Source organism: Manacus vitellinus, unplaced genomic scaffold, assembly GCF_001715985.3.
Source record: "Manacus vitellinus isolate BGI_N305 unplaced genomic scaffold, ASM171598v3 scaffold_10_pilon, whole genome shotgun sequence".
Taxonomy (NCBI): Eukaryota; Metazoa; Chordata; class Aves; order Passeriformes; family Pipridae; genus Manacus; species Manacus vitellinus.
Window position 1 is genome coordinate 11,131,808 of NW_021938838.1, and position 15,254 is coordinate 11,147,061.

A 15,254-nucleotide genomic window follows, 5' to 3' on the forward strand; every position below is an offset into this window, starting at 1 on the left:
CATGGATGGTTCAGATGTTGCTAGGTGCTTGTGGGCCTTCTGGGGGGAGGTGACTTTTCCTGCCCATTTTTCCCCACAGTGATAACTCTTCTTCTAGGCACATTTTATATTCTACCTTGAGCAGCAGACATTTGCAGACAGGAAAGGCATGATAAATTGCAATTAACAGTGCCTTGATATTTGAAAGTTGGAGGACACCTGTCAACATGGTTGGTGCCAGAGTAGCTGTAACTCCACTGTGCCGGCAAAGTCTGCGTTTGTTCCCGAGTAGTTCTTGGCATGCCATAAAGGTTAGCACTTGGTATTAGGCACCGTGACTAATGCAGGGAAGGTTTCCATGGCTCTTAACTAAGCAGAGCACATCCTCACATAAAGATGTTATGTTAGGCAGTGTGGGACAGGGAAGTATTAATATGTGGCAAGAAACCAAGTATTGATATTTTTCCCCTTGTTCTACAAATGAAAGTTTTCCAGCTCTGTAAGCTGGGAGCCAAGAGATTGGTAAATGTTTCAAAGGTATAAAAGAATCAGAAACACGAGTGTTGCGACAAGAGGTCTAAATCTTGAGGTGGATGTGATTTGGCTTTTAAAGGTGCCGGTAATGTTTATGTAATACGAAACTGTGTTTCCACAGTGGAGTGTGGGGCACTTGGCAGCTCTCAGCCGGGCTTGTTACAACTGAGAGAAGACTGCCTTTGAACTCGGCAGGGGACAGGGGGTACCCGTTACTGCTGTAGGGAATTGGTTTCAAGTCAGAAGATCAACCAGGTATTTTGAAGTCTATCAGGCTGAATTTATTTGGAGCTGTTTATTTTACTTGCGTACAGCGACTTTCATTTTAATTGCACTGTAACTTCTCTGTTTTGCCTTTTTGTGGCTCTGGATAATTCTGATTGCACAGACTGATTGAGAGACAGCAAATGATTTTCACTCAGGTGACTGGAGTCAGTCAAAGTGCATCCTTTGTTCTTGACTGAAGTCTTGGTTGTGGTTTGGGGATTTTTTTTCCCACTTTAACAAATTGATTCTTTCAGGCTTTCCACAAATCACACTCTCACTAACAGAAGCACAGTTAAAACACGGAGCAGGCACCACTCCAGGTCATTCTTACTTGCCAGTTCCTAGGCAGGCTCCATTTCAGGAGCTCCAGTGGCATGATGCTGTACTGCACTAACTCTGACAGTCTTTGCCTATCAAATATCTGTGCCAAGGACAGGTCTCTCTGGTGGGGATTTGTGTCCATGTTGTATTAACTCCTGCTCCTGGCCCTGTAGTGTGCTGCCTCGTTCTCTGAGTCTGTTGTCTTCCTGAGTTAAGCAGAGTTTTCCTTCTCACTTTTTAGTGGGTAAACTTACTGTATTTCAAGAGCTTCAGGGAGTAGTTTTCTTGTACCTTTTTGTGTTTTCTACAATGAAGTAGAAAGCATGTTGTGAATTCCCTGAAGTGTAGCCCAGAGAGTTAGGATGGTTATGTGATTGTGATGAGACCTCTTCATTGTGGTGGACAGAGGCCTCTCCGGGACATATCCCGAAAGTTTCCTCCCACAAGGGAGGGAGGAAGGAAGAAAGCAAGCAGCCTCCTTCTGTGGAGAGTCTCCTCTGCAAACAGGCCTTTTGCTTTAGGTAATCAGCTGCTCTTTGCATGTTTCTTAGGAATTGCAATGTGATGTGTCTGTAGAGGAAGATAACAGGCAAGAATGGACCTTCACACTGTATGACTTTGATAACAACGGAAGAGTCACACGTGAGGTAAGCAAAGTACAGCTGCCCCTTTATGTGCAGCGTTTGCTAATAAGAGAAGTGTTTTATAACAGGAACATTTTTTCTTCTATGAAGCAGAGGTGTCCTGCCAACTTAAACAGCAGTTTCCACAGACCCTTCCCTCCTAGAAACAATCCCACCAGTAGTTTACTGTTTTCACATGTACCGTACCATTTTTTAAGCTGGTTGTTTTTTAATACCTGAGATTAGCCTTTAAAAAATAGTACTGGCATTTGAGGAGGGAAAGTATCTGAAACAACTGAACAGCTAAACACACTGTCAAAATAAACCCTTGCAAATGTATATTGTTCTGGCTTCTCTCCTGCTTTTCAGAGTTAAGCTAACCAAATAGCAGGGTTGCTTGCTGACATTCTTTCCAATAGTACTAACTATACTGTTCTATTGTTTTCATGAGTATTGGGCTGATCTCTGCCTTATCCTTTCACATATAGATAACATTGATGGTGTTTGCTGAGGGACCATAGTGAATGGCTGTCACAGTATACCTGATTTGTTATTATCAGAATATCTTCAAGTCGTATTTCCTGTGCAAATGAGAAGTTAAATAAGAGCAAATAGATACAGATTAGAACTAGATACAGTTTCAGAACTATTTCTACCCAAATTGGATAACACCTCTTCTAGAAGAATATCTTTTACTTGAGATTTACTGCCATGTGCTGTCATTGATTTTTTTTTGTGAGGTGATTTTTCACTCTCTTCCATGCTTTTAGACAATCAACTGGAAAGCAAAGGTTTTTTACTCTCTTAGCTCTTATGCTGGTGTCTGTGACAATTGCTAAAAACTGACTGAAAGGAATGGGGTAAACACTGAAAGTGTAGTGGCCTTAGACACCAACTGAGGGCAGAATTCTTTCCTGTAAGACTGAAGTAAATCTCTTTTGACATTTATGAACCAATTGTCAAATGTTGTGGTTGTTAAGGGGTTTTAACATATATTTGAACATCATTACTAGGCTATTTTTATTGTCTCTACTCTGATAGTACTTTGAATAGTCAAGTGAAGTCTGTGCCCCTCATGCAAGAGGACAAGCAGATGAAAAGTTGCAGGCCAAGTCCAGAGTTTCAAATGGGAAGATGTGACATAGGGGCAAGAGGGGGCAAGGAGGGGTGGGGTGAGGAAGTAGTATATGTGTTAATGTATGGGAAAGAGAGACTAGAAAACTGAAATAACTTGCTCAAAGTCTTACAAGAACATAATGGCAGATTGAACCCAGGTCTTTCGAGACCCAAGGCTAAGTCTTCATTACAAGATTATCATGACTCAAAAATAGGGGAAAAACACATAAACCCAAACCCACACACATGGGTGTCTTTTACATTCAGGCATGGAATTCCCATTAATGTCAGTGGGAGTTCCATCTGCTGAACATAATGCCAATATGCTTTCAAGTATGTATACAATAATTATTTGTGATTATGTGGTACACCAAAGAGCTTAATTTGACTGTACTTAGAGAATATGTTACAGCCAAATTCTACCTCTCCCTGCTACAAAAGCAGACTGCAGCTTAACTGAAACCAAATCTGTGCAGGGACTGAAAATCATACTACTCTGAGGTCTGGAGGTTGCTACGTTCAGCTTTGAACCTGTGCCAAAAAACTTTTTTTACCAAGGGACCAAATTTTCAGCTCTTTACATGTGACCAAAGATAGAAACAAATAGTATGCACCATTGCAGATCTTCCCATTTATGTTACACAATTCTTTTGTAAACTCTTCCAGGGCCATTTGTATAATCCATCTTGTTGGTTGTCTTCTGTTGAATCCAGGTGTTATTTACGAGGTTTTTTGGTTTTTCTGCAAAAATGACCAACAATAGCAGCTCATAGATAGTCTTGGCCACAGAAAAGTAATTTTTGTCCCTTCATATGACATAGAATTTCTTGTTCTGTTGGCCCCTGGCACACTGGGAGACATAGTCTCATACTGTCCTTTGCTAAGCTACTCTACTCCTGTTCCAGCAAATGACTGAACAATGGTGAATGTTAAACCTTTGAATAGTTTCAATTAAAATGAATAAGACACATGCTTTGAGTTAAAAGTATATGAAGTACATTGCTGGACCAGGGACAGAACAGACAGTCTGAGGAAGAGGGCTGATCTCTACCACTACCCTTTAGTGAGCTGATGAAAATGCTTTCAGAACCAGTCAGCTTTTTTTGACAAAGGTCCAGTATTCTGGTGGGAAAAGCTTAGTATGGACCTTTTCTCCTTCTTGGAAAATTTTCCTTTAATGTCTCCTGGATTTATAGCTGGATTTAACAGAGGGGTGAAATTTCTTAAGTCAGTTTTCTACCTGTAGAACTTGAGGTGCTTTACAAAAAGAAATTGGTCTTATTATTCTTGTTTTATTCTTATTATTATGTTGGAAAAGTGGGACATTGGAAAAGTGGTGGCTTACCCACCCACATCCATTTCATTTGATTCAAAGTCATTGTGTTTAAAACGTTGGGTTTCATGTCCAGAAAGCTTAAAAGGAATCCACAGTGTTAAATTATGTTTGTAAGAGTCACGTAGGTGGGGTGTAATTTTACAGGTGGACTTAATATTTTTTTCATTAAAATGTTTAAAAATTTTAAACAAGTTACTTATTTAGTTGATAAAATTTCCCTTTGGGTTTTACACAATGACAGATCACCACAAGTGCATTCAAATTCCATCTTAGTGAAATTTCTTCTGGATCTTAACAACATCTTCAGAACTTAATATTGCTTTGATTTCCTCCTAGAGTCTGTATGACTTATTCTGTAGTCCTTATAATTAGAAATTCACATCTAGTCATACTTCTTGAAGAGATACACCCATTATGAAAGCTTAATTACTGGGATGGCAAATTATAAATTAGCATTACTGTATGTTATTAAACTACTGCTTTTTCTGTCATAGAAGACGACCGTTTTTCAGTCCGTTTGGTTTAGTGGGAGATAACTTTTCCTGCTCTAATATGTATATTACAAAACTTGGCTAATAATGTTTCCTTTCATTCCTTAAGCCATAAGAGGACAATTCATTATGTACAGCAGGCCTTTTTAGAACTGACAGCTGCGCTGTAATTATCTTCACACGAATATTTGTAATCGGACTTGAAACTTGGATAATTGAACTAATGTGTTTTGATCCATGAGGTTTTATGTTGAGCTCTCTGAATGTAATTATACTTCATAAACACTAGCTTTTTTTTTTTTTTCCTCCAATCAGTTTTTCCTTGGAAAATTGAGTTTCTTTGGTGAGCGGCTGCACAGGAATAAGCACACAAGAAAGTTGCTTGTCAGGACTAAAAAAAAGCAATTTCTTCCAGAATAGTTTTTGACTAGATAGCAAGTGAAGCTCCTTTCTCATTCCAAATAGGAATGATTCAAAAACGTATGTGATCAAACAGAGCTGATGTTGCAATAAAAACATCCTGCTGTATGTAAAAATCAGACTACAAACAAAGTACAAATGAGACATTTGTATTTATCTTTTTCCAAGGGAAAGGTAATGAACTGATATAGATGTTTCTCTTCATGTATTTTTAATGCTAAAAATGTTCTTTGTATCTTACATTAAATACCCAATTTTTTTCTCTTATGTTTCCTTTGTGTCTTGTTCTTTCCCTTTCTAGTTTTTTTTTGCTCATATCCTCTGATGAATGAAAACGTTTGAGGTTTATATCTGCATTCAGAATTCAACACCAAATTGTTGACTTGAGAAAGGATACTGGGTTTTTTGGGGCTACCATTTATCAGCCTGAGCCTTACCTTGAAAGTTGTTGTTTTTCACTGTGTTTGTCAACATCATATTAACTCAGGATATAGAAAGAGCAATGGAACCAACAGGCAGAGGAGTAGTGCCTGTCTGTATCAGAGTAGCCATCATTTCAGCTGTCAGATCTGGTGGATTTGTGCCAGATAGAAAAATTAAAAGAAAATATGATGTTCTCTTTTGGTTTTAATGGGAGCCAAAGACTTCTCTCCCAGACAAGTTACAAGGAGTCGAACTGAATGTTTTCTTTCAGTGTTTCTAAACTCATGGGGGGTTTTAGGGTGTTTTGTGTTTTTGAGGGGAGGCTGGTGGTTTGGGGGGTTTTTTTTAGGCCTTTTTTTTTGGTGCAAATATCTCATTCTGTTAATTTTACTAGAAAAGCCTATTAGTTTCTTTCACAGAATCTCTAGTTTGCTAGCTAGTCCTATGATGCTAAGCTTTGTTAATATGGGAAAAATAAGGTTGTCACTGTACCACTAATATTCCTTAGAAATGCAAATTAATACCTAGAATAGGGACTTTCTCAGTCACATAACTTCTGTAAGGAATAAGGAATACTTCAGTGCTCTTGTTCATTTTTCAGACCCATTGGTTTCTCTGAATATTCTAAATTATTGCTAATCTCCTACTAGAGATCTGTAAAGTATTCTGTGGATACATGTGTGAGTGTAACACGCATGTGTGGCCTTAACTGTTCATTTTTTAATATTTCTAATGGAAATGTTTCTGGCAATCTATTAAAATTGCTCTTTTTAATATACTTTGTTGTACTATCTGCTTGATAAAATAGGATGGGAAAAACATGCAGATTAACACTGCTTAAATACTTTACCCTGGTAAAACCAACTCCGGTGTTCAATGAGCAAAACACAAATAAATCTGGTTATGGCACGTGCTGGCTGTTTGCTACCCAGCAAGCGTTTGTTTTCTCCTTTGTGGATAAATATAATAGTTTCAGTTTTCGTACTTGATTAAACTAGCTATCCCAGCAGAAATTCTGCATCCTAGAAGCCTTTCAGAAGTTAGTCATGCAGCATATTTCCCCTCTAAATATAATCCATTTGCTATGAAGGAGAGAAATCTTTGTTCATTCTTGTTTCTCTTTACCCATGTAATATAGTATTTTTAAAATCCACAATGATTTGTAAGTAAAAATAGTTTAAAGTACATTTCATTTAAAAGAAAGCAATTTTTTTTTTACATGGACAACACTGAAAAATCTCTTCTTGTTTATTTTTCATGTAAAAAGTGAGCAAGTTTGAGAAATGTGGGATGAACTTTTTTGTGTGGGAAGTGCCAAGCAGTATTAAGCAAAGCAGTTGCAAAATCACATGACTAGTGAAACTCATAACCCACTTTAGAGAAAAGTTGAATTCTTTGGTAGGTGGGCTCTGAAATGTGCTGGTGGGTGTTTCAGAAGAGAGGAAAATTTAACTAGCTTTTGTTCTTGATCTTTGCCAAATTTCTTGTGGACAGTGAAATGCACAAACTGGTGTGTGGAAGGTAAACTCAATGGATTTGGGCAGGTTATAAGGAATTTAATTACAGATGTTCAGTGTGGGACAACTTTCAAGGGAAACATTAATTGCCTCAGTCTCCTGGCAGGCTACTGGAAAATGAAAATACTTTGGGGGGTAAATATACATGTAACTGTAAAATACAGAGTTTGCAACATATACTTTAATGGTTTATTGCTACTAATTTGACAAGAAACCATGACCATATTAGCTGCCAAAACAGGGCTGTGAGAAGGTAGTTTTAGTCACAGTTCAAATCTCATTGATGAAGACCATTCCTAGTAGATTAGTGCCTCAGAAACTCGTATTTTACAGCTGAGAAGCAATAATGGGGAAGCAATAGGAGATTCAAGCTGCCCTGTAGCTGGTACCTGCTGAGCCAGGACCTTGGCAGATGACACAGAGCAGAGAATGACCCAAGAAGCCTTGTTTGAACAAATCAGAACTGTCAGTTTGCTGAAATTCCCAACCCCAAATCAGGACCACAAGTAAATGAATCCTGTAATAAATATGTTGTTGTCAGTATTTAAAAGATCAGCATGAGCATTAAGTGGTTACTTATGAATATCCCTAACCTCGATCTTGGTGCATATCCAGTCTGACCACCACGTTCCTCCAGTGCCAGAATGCAGAGCAGTTCAGATCCTTGTGGAGGAAAGCTGTTATTAAACACGTAACAAAATGCAAAGGCAGCAGTGTGTAAGTCCACAAGGTGTCCTGATTCCTCTGTGCAGTCTCTTCAACAACCTGGGCGTTAATTTACATTCATTTGGGCCTATTTGGCTGAGAGATGTAGATTGTCCTGATGTTATATGTGTGTGCACATATTTCTGACTTGCCAACTATGTGTCACACAAGTGCTGCATCTGGCCTTCCATGACAGCCTTTGGGAGTACTTTTTAAACTGTTGAGTCAATCAGCTTGTTGGGAAAGACCCTCACAGAGCACAAGGGTCAGATTTAAGCCAGTTAGCAAGTTAGACCTCAACTCTGGGGAAAAAAATCGTGTAAAAGGACAGTGGGAGACTTTTTGTCTTTGCCTATTGAAGTGAAAATTTACTAGATGTACATGTGCTTTAAAAATATCTGTCCTAGCTGAAAAAGGAAGGAGGACGGATTATTGTGAATGAAAGAGTTGACAAACTCTTGATAGCAGCCCTGTATGGAAAGATGACACGTTGGCTAACCAACATTTGCTAAGGAATGTATGAAAAAAGCTCCATTCACCCAAGTGCTGAGTGCATGAAGCCCTGTTAAGAATAAACATGGTGCTTAAGTATTCTGCTGAAGGAGAAGGTTTGGCTTATTCAAGTGTAGGATTATAGCACAATGCTCCTAGAACATGATTTATGGAGGGCGAATAAAACAGCAGATATGATTTGTTTGTTTGTTAATGTGCTTGCTTGGGGTTTTCCTCATAGACAAAATAAAAATCCAGCCCTCCAAGCTGGCTGTCAGATATGACTGTGTGTATTTAGAGGTCTGGCTATGTTTCAAATAAGGATGGAAGTGGGAGAAGTGAGATGTGTTAAAGAGCTGTGAGGTATCCACCAGATTTTCATGGAGCTGTCTTTCCCTCTTTCAAGCTTTAGATGGTGGTTCTCAAGAGTATGGAAAGCAGCTACTGACATGGTAGTAACAGCCCATATAGAGAGATTCTGGCAGTCATGGTAGAAAAAAATATCAGTGGAAAAATAAGTGGGAGACTGTAAATTCTGCTCTCTTTTTATGAATATATTGTCTTGAACTCTCAAGTCTGGAGAAACTCCCCTGAGTGCAGAAAGTTAGAGAGGGTACATGTTAAGACAAAATCTGGACCCTCTGGGATTTAGTTACTCATTCTGCCCACTGAGCTGGAAAATCATCTACTGTAAAATCATTTGTCCTGGTCAGAAGTTCAGTATTTCCCTATTTCAGTATTTCTGTATGAGCAGAAATTAATATTTCTGTGTCACCTTTAAATCTGGTTACATAAAGAGGGCTGTGTAGTATATTGACTACTAAAATGTTGGGACCCATTAGGGCATACTAAACTTTGAGCTGCCATTGTTAAGAGGTGTGACCCCTGGGCAAAGGAAAAGTTGTAGAGGTTTTTATAGACCTGACTCTTAATCCTCAGAACCAGCTATACTTAACAAAAGATTATTTAAATATTTCTTTTGTGCTCACAGGCATCTGGAAAAAGCCTAGGTCCTAGGATAGATCAAGGAAAAGGAAGACCAGCATGGAGAAATTCTTAGATATGTATTGAATGGGCTCTTTAGAATATACAATGATCAGAATGCTCTGGCCTTAGGTTGGTGCCCAAGATCAATTTGGGTAAAATTACTTTGAGGAAAAGCAGTGAGCCAAGAGATCTCCTTTTTATTTTGGAAATTTAAGGTAATACTCTATTTGAGCCTGGCTACATTAGGTCAGCCTGAGAGACTTTTGAACATCACCAGCTACTAAACTGTTTTTCCTGTTTGAAACAACTGGCTTGTTAAAATTGGCTGGTGTTTTTTCTGATATAGCCAGACATGTAAGTGTTTGTTCACATCCCATTGCCTTCAAAGGGGTCTGTGAAGAATGTTCTGTAACAGGCCCAACTGGATAACATTTGCAGCTCAAAAATATAGGTTTATAACTGCTTTGGATTTTGCAAAATAAGCTAGACCCCAAAACACATATGGTAGGGTGACATTCAGACATCATTTATTTCCAAACATAAAGTTTAGAGTTTTGCAACTTCTCTTGGTGGTATTCTTCTAGATAATGAACCATTTAACTATCCCAAGTGGAAAAAAAAAAAAAGTAGGAAGACTGCAATGTCCAAGATTTCCTTCAATTTCTGTATTTGTTTTGGCCATGTGTACTAAATTTTTAGTGGAGTGTGAATGGTTAGTCCTGGCTTCTGTTGAAATCAAAGAAAAGGCAGAACACCATTTTGCTGATTCACAGGTTGGGAAACCTGAATATCTTTTGTTGCTGTTATTTTTTTGATCTGGTTTGCCCCAATTCATGAGTCTATTTGATACGGATCGTAAGGTTCTGTGCAGGTTGAACTCTTTTAAATTCAGTGACTTCTGAGGATATTTCAGCATTTATTATTCCCAAGTCCAAAATAGCTGTAAGCATCAGAGCTGTGGGTTTCATGCCATTTTCACAGTACTATGTCTTTTTGTGTTTCACTCCAACTATAGGATATTACCAGCTTGCTTCACACCATCTATGAGGTAGTTGATGCATCAGTAAATCATTCTCCCAGTTCCAGCAAAACTCTGCGAGTGAAACTTACTGTGGCACCAGATGGCAGCCAGAAGAAAAAGAGTATCTTGTTAAATCATACTGGTAAGGATGTGCAATCAACCATTGGAAAAATTAAAAAAGACTTCTAGAGTGCCTTGAAAATCCGTCTCTGTATTTTGTTAATACAAATGAAGACATGCATAAAGGCAAATAATTGTGCAGTATTTTAAACCTCATGAACCTGCTTTATGATCTTGGGTGTAAAATTGCCCCATTCCTTTGAGTGTCAGTTTAGCAAATTAGGGTTCCCTCTCCTGATTGATTGCTTCTTGTAACTCCTATGTTGTGTAATTGTCTTTGTGTACTGCAAGGCAGATTTAAGGCCTTTTTCACTGGTACCACTCTAATTCTGCTGATATTACAGTGCTTGGTTTGTATGGAAGCAGGTGTAGCAATATTAAATGTTTTTTGCTGTCACTGCTCTTGGGTAAAAATAAAAAATTAAGCATAAGTAACATATATGAATCTATGCATAAAAATTGCACATTTTTTGTGCTGGCATTATAAAAATGCTTATACCCTGATGGCTTATCCAACTTATATTCACTGTAATAATAGTTGTATCAGCATGATTACTTCAGTAGGTAAAGTAGTACTAGGTTGAAATACTTCAAAGTACTTAAAGTAACACTTCAGTAGAAAATGTGGGCATCTCATCTAAAAGGAAAACCTTGTTACCTCAGTTTTAATAATACATCCACTCCATCAAGTGCAGACATAAGCAGATCTGCGCTGCTGGGGAACTATGTGATGAGTTAGTACAGCATTGAGTTGCAAACTGCTGAGCCCTCCTGAGGGACAAGCATTTCAGAGTGAATGTGGCTCCATTTGGGCTGCCACATGGTGTGCAGCCTAACCCTGACTGATATCCTGCAGTCAAGGTTATATCTGCTTAAAATCTGTCGTGTGGACAAGAGCACATTTGATAAGGTTACATGACATGGTAGGTTACATCTTGATCTCCCGACAGGAAAGGATGTGTTTGCAGTGTAGCACGTTAGTTATGCTGATCAGCAGGAACAGTAATGTGAGAATAATATACTTTCTCTTGGCAGATTTGCAGAGTGCCAGGCATAGAACTGAAAACAAAGCTAATGAAGAAGCAAGAAGCTCTGAGAAGAAGCAGCGGGCTTCTCTCAGGTAAGGGGAGAGAACCCTGACTCCTGACAGGCACTGGGCACATCCAAGGAAACCTCAACCACTGCTTTCTTGCTTGTTCATTTTATTTTTTAAAATTATGTTAAAATAGAGGAATATCAGGAGTTTTCACTGTGGAACCATGAACAGCTTTCATGGGTGGATACTTTGTATAGTAAAACAAAACAAAAAAGCAAAAAATATTGACATTTTCTTCCTCTGTGAGCTCCTTGGAGGACTTGTATTGCCTTTTTAGATGCCATCTGCAAATAAGTGAGGTTTATAGCACAACACAGGTCTATCTTGATTGCCAGGTCATAACCAGAATAGAGAGCTAACAAGTCCTCTTGGTGTATAGCTTTGATATGTTTTAAGATTTTATGTTTCACACTAAGGCAGAGAGAAACGTTTGCTGAAATGCTACAGAAATGACATTGACTCATTCATTGCATTTGTTTCTTCAGCTGCAAATTAATAAAAAACAAACAAACAAAAATAAACCAAAACCCAAACTCACACATTTTTGGCTTTCCTTGGTTTTAGGGATATTTGTCCGAATATGTAACGAACTTATCAGGAGAAGAAGTATTCAGTCTTACTAAAAATGACAAGAGAATAGTACCTCCCTTTTTTGGATAGAGAAAAAATGCTAGTAAGTTATCCCAGTACAATTAAATTTGAGATTAAAAGAAGAGTTAAATTACTATTAATCTTCTGTCAGCAGCTCTGTACAAAATCTTCTGTGCAACTGAATGGTTTTACTTGCTGGCCCAGCTGTGGTGTTCAGATTCCCTCTGCCCATTAGCAAAGCTTTGCCCTGTGTGAATTTAATAGACTGTTTTTGTTTGATAATTTAGTGCAAAAATCCCCTTTCAGTTTGAAGTCTCCCTCTCATTCACCTTAAAATCCTGGTTCTGCAACTGTAATGTTTCTATGAATGGCAGGCACTTCCAAATAAATCCACAGTCATGGAAACATCCAATGCTGGAACAAAATGTTTGTCCTTCTCATCCCTTTGCTTGGAGGCTTCATAGACAGAACAAATCTGTATCTTGGTCTGAGCAGATCAACATCAGACAATGGTCAGCATCTGACAGTTTTTATTACATCCCATTAAATGTGGACAGAGTGAAGAGTGTGCTGTTCACATGTGTGTGTTCCAGGGATGTTTGTGCAGCCTGGCCAAGTTGATAACCCTCAGGAAAGCTGCTGAGACTCGCATCAGAATCTCACAATATTAATGCAGAGTCTTCCCCTTTGAAAGCAGCAATGAGGACTTGTGAGAAGTGCACACATTTCACAAATTCAGTCACTTAGGAATTCTAGGCGAGGTGTGATTAATATTCAAGATAAAATGGATAGAAATGTTTTTATCCTGAAGGTTGGGAGATAGATGGGTTAGATTTTTCATCTGCTGGAAGCTACAGGCAGGAGTTTTCACCTGTAGGGCTAATACAAGTATCAAGATAAGTAGCTAGATTCATGGCTAGATAGCCTAGTTCTCCCTGACTGACTTAAACTCTATGTTCTGCGTAAGTGAGGCTTTCAGGAAATGTCCCTTAATTTTTCTGCCCTGTGCTCTGTCACTGCTCTATTCCCCTTTCCTGATATATTGTTGTGTGCTTATTACCATCAGGATGACACTCCAGCGTGGGAATTTTAGAAAGGGCTTTCATACACTCCACAAGCACTTCAGCAGATGCCATTTTTTATTAAAACCAAAACTGAACCAAACCAACAAACCAGTAACAAGGCTGTGTATTTTTACACAGTTCTTGATGCGTGGTTGATGCATGCCTGAGTCTTCCCATGTGTGTGCAAGAGAGCACTGTGGGGCTGGACGCCAGACACTTCAGTTCTCAGAAGTACTTGAAGTCATCTTTGACACTGGAGCACATCTCTCATCAGTGTATAATTGTGTATAATTGCTTCGCTGCGAATATTTGCATGGATATTGTTGAACGTCATCTCGCATGTAGGAAAGCTATTAAAGTGTAGGGTTGAGGCAGTACTGGCATAGTTCTTCTTGGCTGTCTTGATGAGAGATTGAATTTATTACAGTAACAAAAAAACAGGTTCCCTGTTAACTTTGTTTCCAACAGTGCTGTATACAGTGTTGCTTAATTGTGTTGGATCAAACCCAACGAAGTTTTTTCTGGGTGAACTGTGCATTGTCTTCAGCACATGTGTGCAAGTCCCAATGGTTTCTGTAGGTGAAGTTGCCTGGCAACTTCAACTAGACAGGTTCTAGCCCCAGACACCTTTTATGTTGACCTGCTAAAGCGTAACAACCTGTAAAGGTGTGTCTGAGGCAGGAAAGGTACCGTGTTGGCTATGTGTCCAAAATATAAAGAATATCTGGACATTCCCTCTTGTTTTTGACAGTACCCCATGTCACTTCTGGAGTTCAAAGCTGACTCAGAGTCTTTAAAGCTTACCTGCTTTCCAGGCAGACTCTCCTCCATTCAGGAGACTCTACCTCTATCAAAGTAGAGCAAAAATGATCTTCCAGGTAGGTCAAGTCTTGCGACTTTTATCAAAGAAGCTGTAGACCTGTGTCTGACAGAGACACGGGGGGACTCAGTTCTGTAAAGTCCCTGAACAGTACTGTGCTAGACCAGGAAAGCTGTGCCAAAGCTCTCTGGGATCAGCAGCCTCTGGAAACTTGAAAATGTGTTAATAGACTCAAAGCAGGGTACTGGGCACCATACAGTAAAGAGCCCATATTTAGCAACTGGTGTAGGATAGAAGGCCAAATTCTGGTCTTAGGTTGACATCAGCACAATTGCACAAAGCCAATCTTGTGGTCTTGGAGACTGAACTGTCTGAATGACAGGCAGGAACTTAATCAAGAGTCTTCTGCTTATCCTGTTCTTTATATTGAAAATATTTTCATATTTGCAGACATCCATTTAAATTACTGAATTAAGTTGTTTGGCATTATGGGCTACAATACTGTAAACCTCTGCCTCATTTTTTTCTGCCTCATAAATGAATGGTATTTCAGATATTCATTCTCAGGAAATAGTTCTGCTATAAATAAAATTGCAAAGCTGAGCAGGAAAAGGAGTTGAGATTCTAAAACCGGTGTCTGATCTGACCTTATTAATCATACTTTGGAAAGCAGTTTACCTTTGGGTGTCCTACCAACACCTTCTCTTCTCAGACTCTCTCTAGTTCCTACATCTGTGCTGTTGCCTGTCTTTCTGAAGCAGATACACATGAACATTTATCTGACATGAGTCTTAGCCCAGTGCTTCCTGACAGCGGTGGGAACGGTCGTGAATCAAACAGCAGATTTTCTTTGGCATGTCCAAATTGGAGAATCAGTTGAATGGTTTGGCCCTAAGACAAAGTGTAATAAACCCAAGGAGCATTTTTATTTGTTTTTGCACACATGATGCAATTTGAAAGCCTCCTTTGCTTTGCAACATCAGGGTTGATTTATGTGAGGGGAAGGAACAGCCAGTTCAGGCCTATCGATTTAGCAAATACGGTCATCCAGAATTTCAAGCGTTTGTTGTTTCTTTGTGAGCAACTCCTGTCACTTCAAAGGGGCCATTAGTTGTTGGTTTGCAGATGGTGATAACAACTTTAAAGAAGTTCTGCTGAATAGTAATTTTACTTCCTGCTGACAGATACCACCAGAGTGAGAACAATCCAGAGCAAAGTGGGTGCTATCGTCACTGTGTTGATGAGAACATTGAAAGGAGAAACCACTATTTGGATCTTGCAGGAATAGAAAACTACACATCAAAGTTTGGGCCAGGTAATTGATGTTACAA

At 38.9% G+C, this 15,254-nt stretch overlaps 1 protein-coding gene across 1 annotated transcript in view; it reads left to right on the plus strand.

Moving 5' to 3' along the window:
• The window catches only part of NKD1 (NKD inhibitor of WNT signaling pathway 1), a 111,640-nt gene that overhangs the window by 88,743 nt on the left and 7,643 nt on the right, over positions 1-15,254 (plus strand). Inside the window, exons 6-9 of the mRNA XM_018084957.2 lie at positions 1,653-1,748; positions 10,227-10,374; positions 11,388-11,472; positions 15,108-15,238. Coding sequence (XP_017940446.2) covers positions 1,653-1,748; positions 10,227-10,374; positions 11,388-11,472; positions 15,108-15,238 — 460 coding nt within the window. The remainder of the gene's footprint in view (positions 1-1,652; positions 1,749-10,226; positions 10,375-11,387; positions 11,473-15,107; positions 15,239-15,254) is intronic.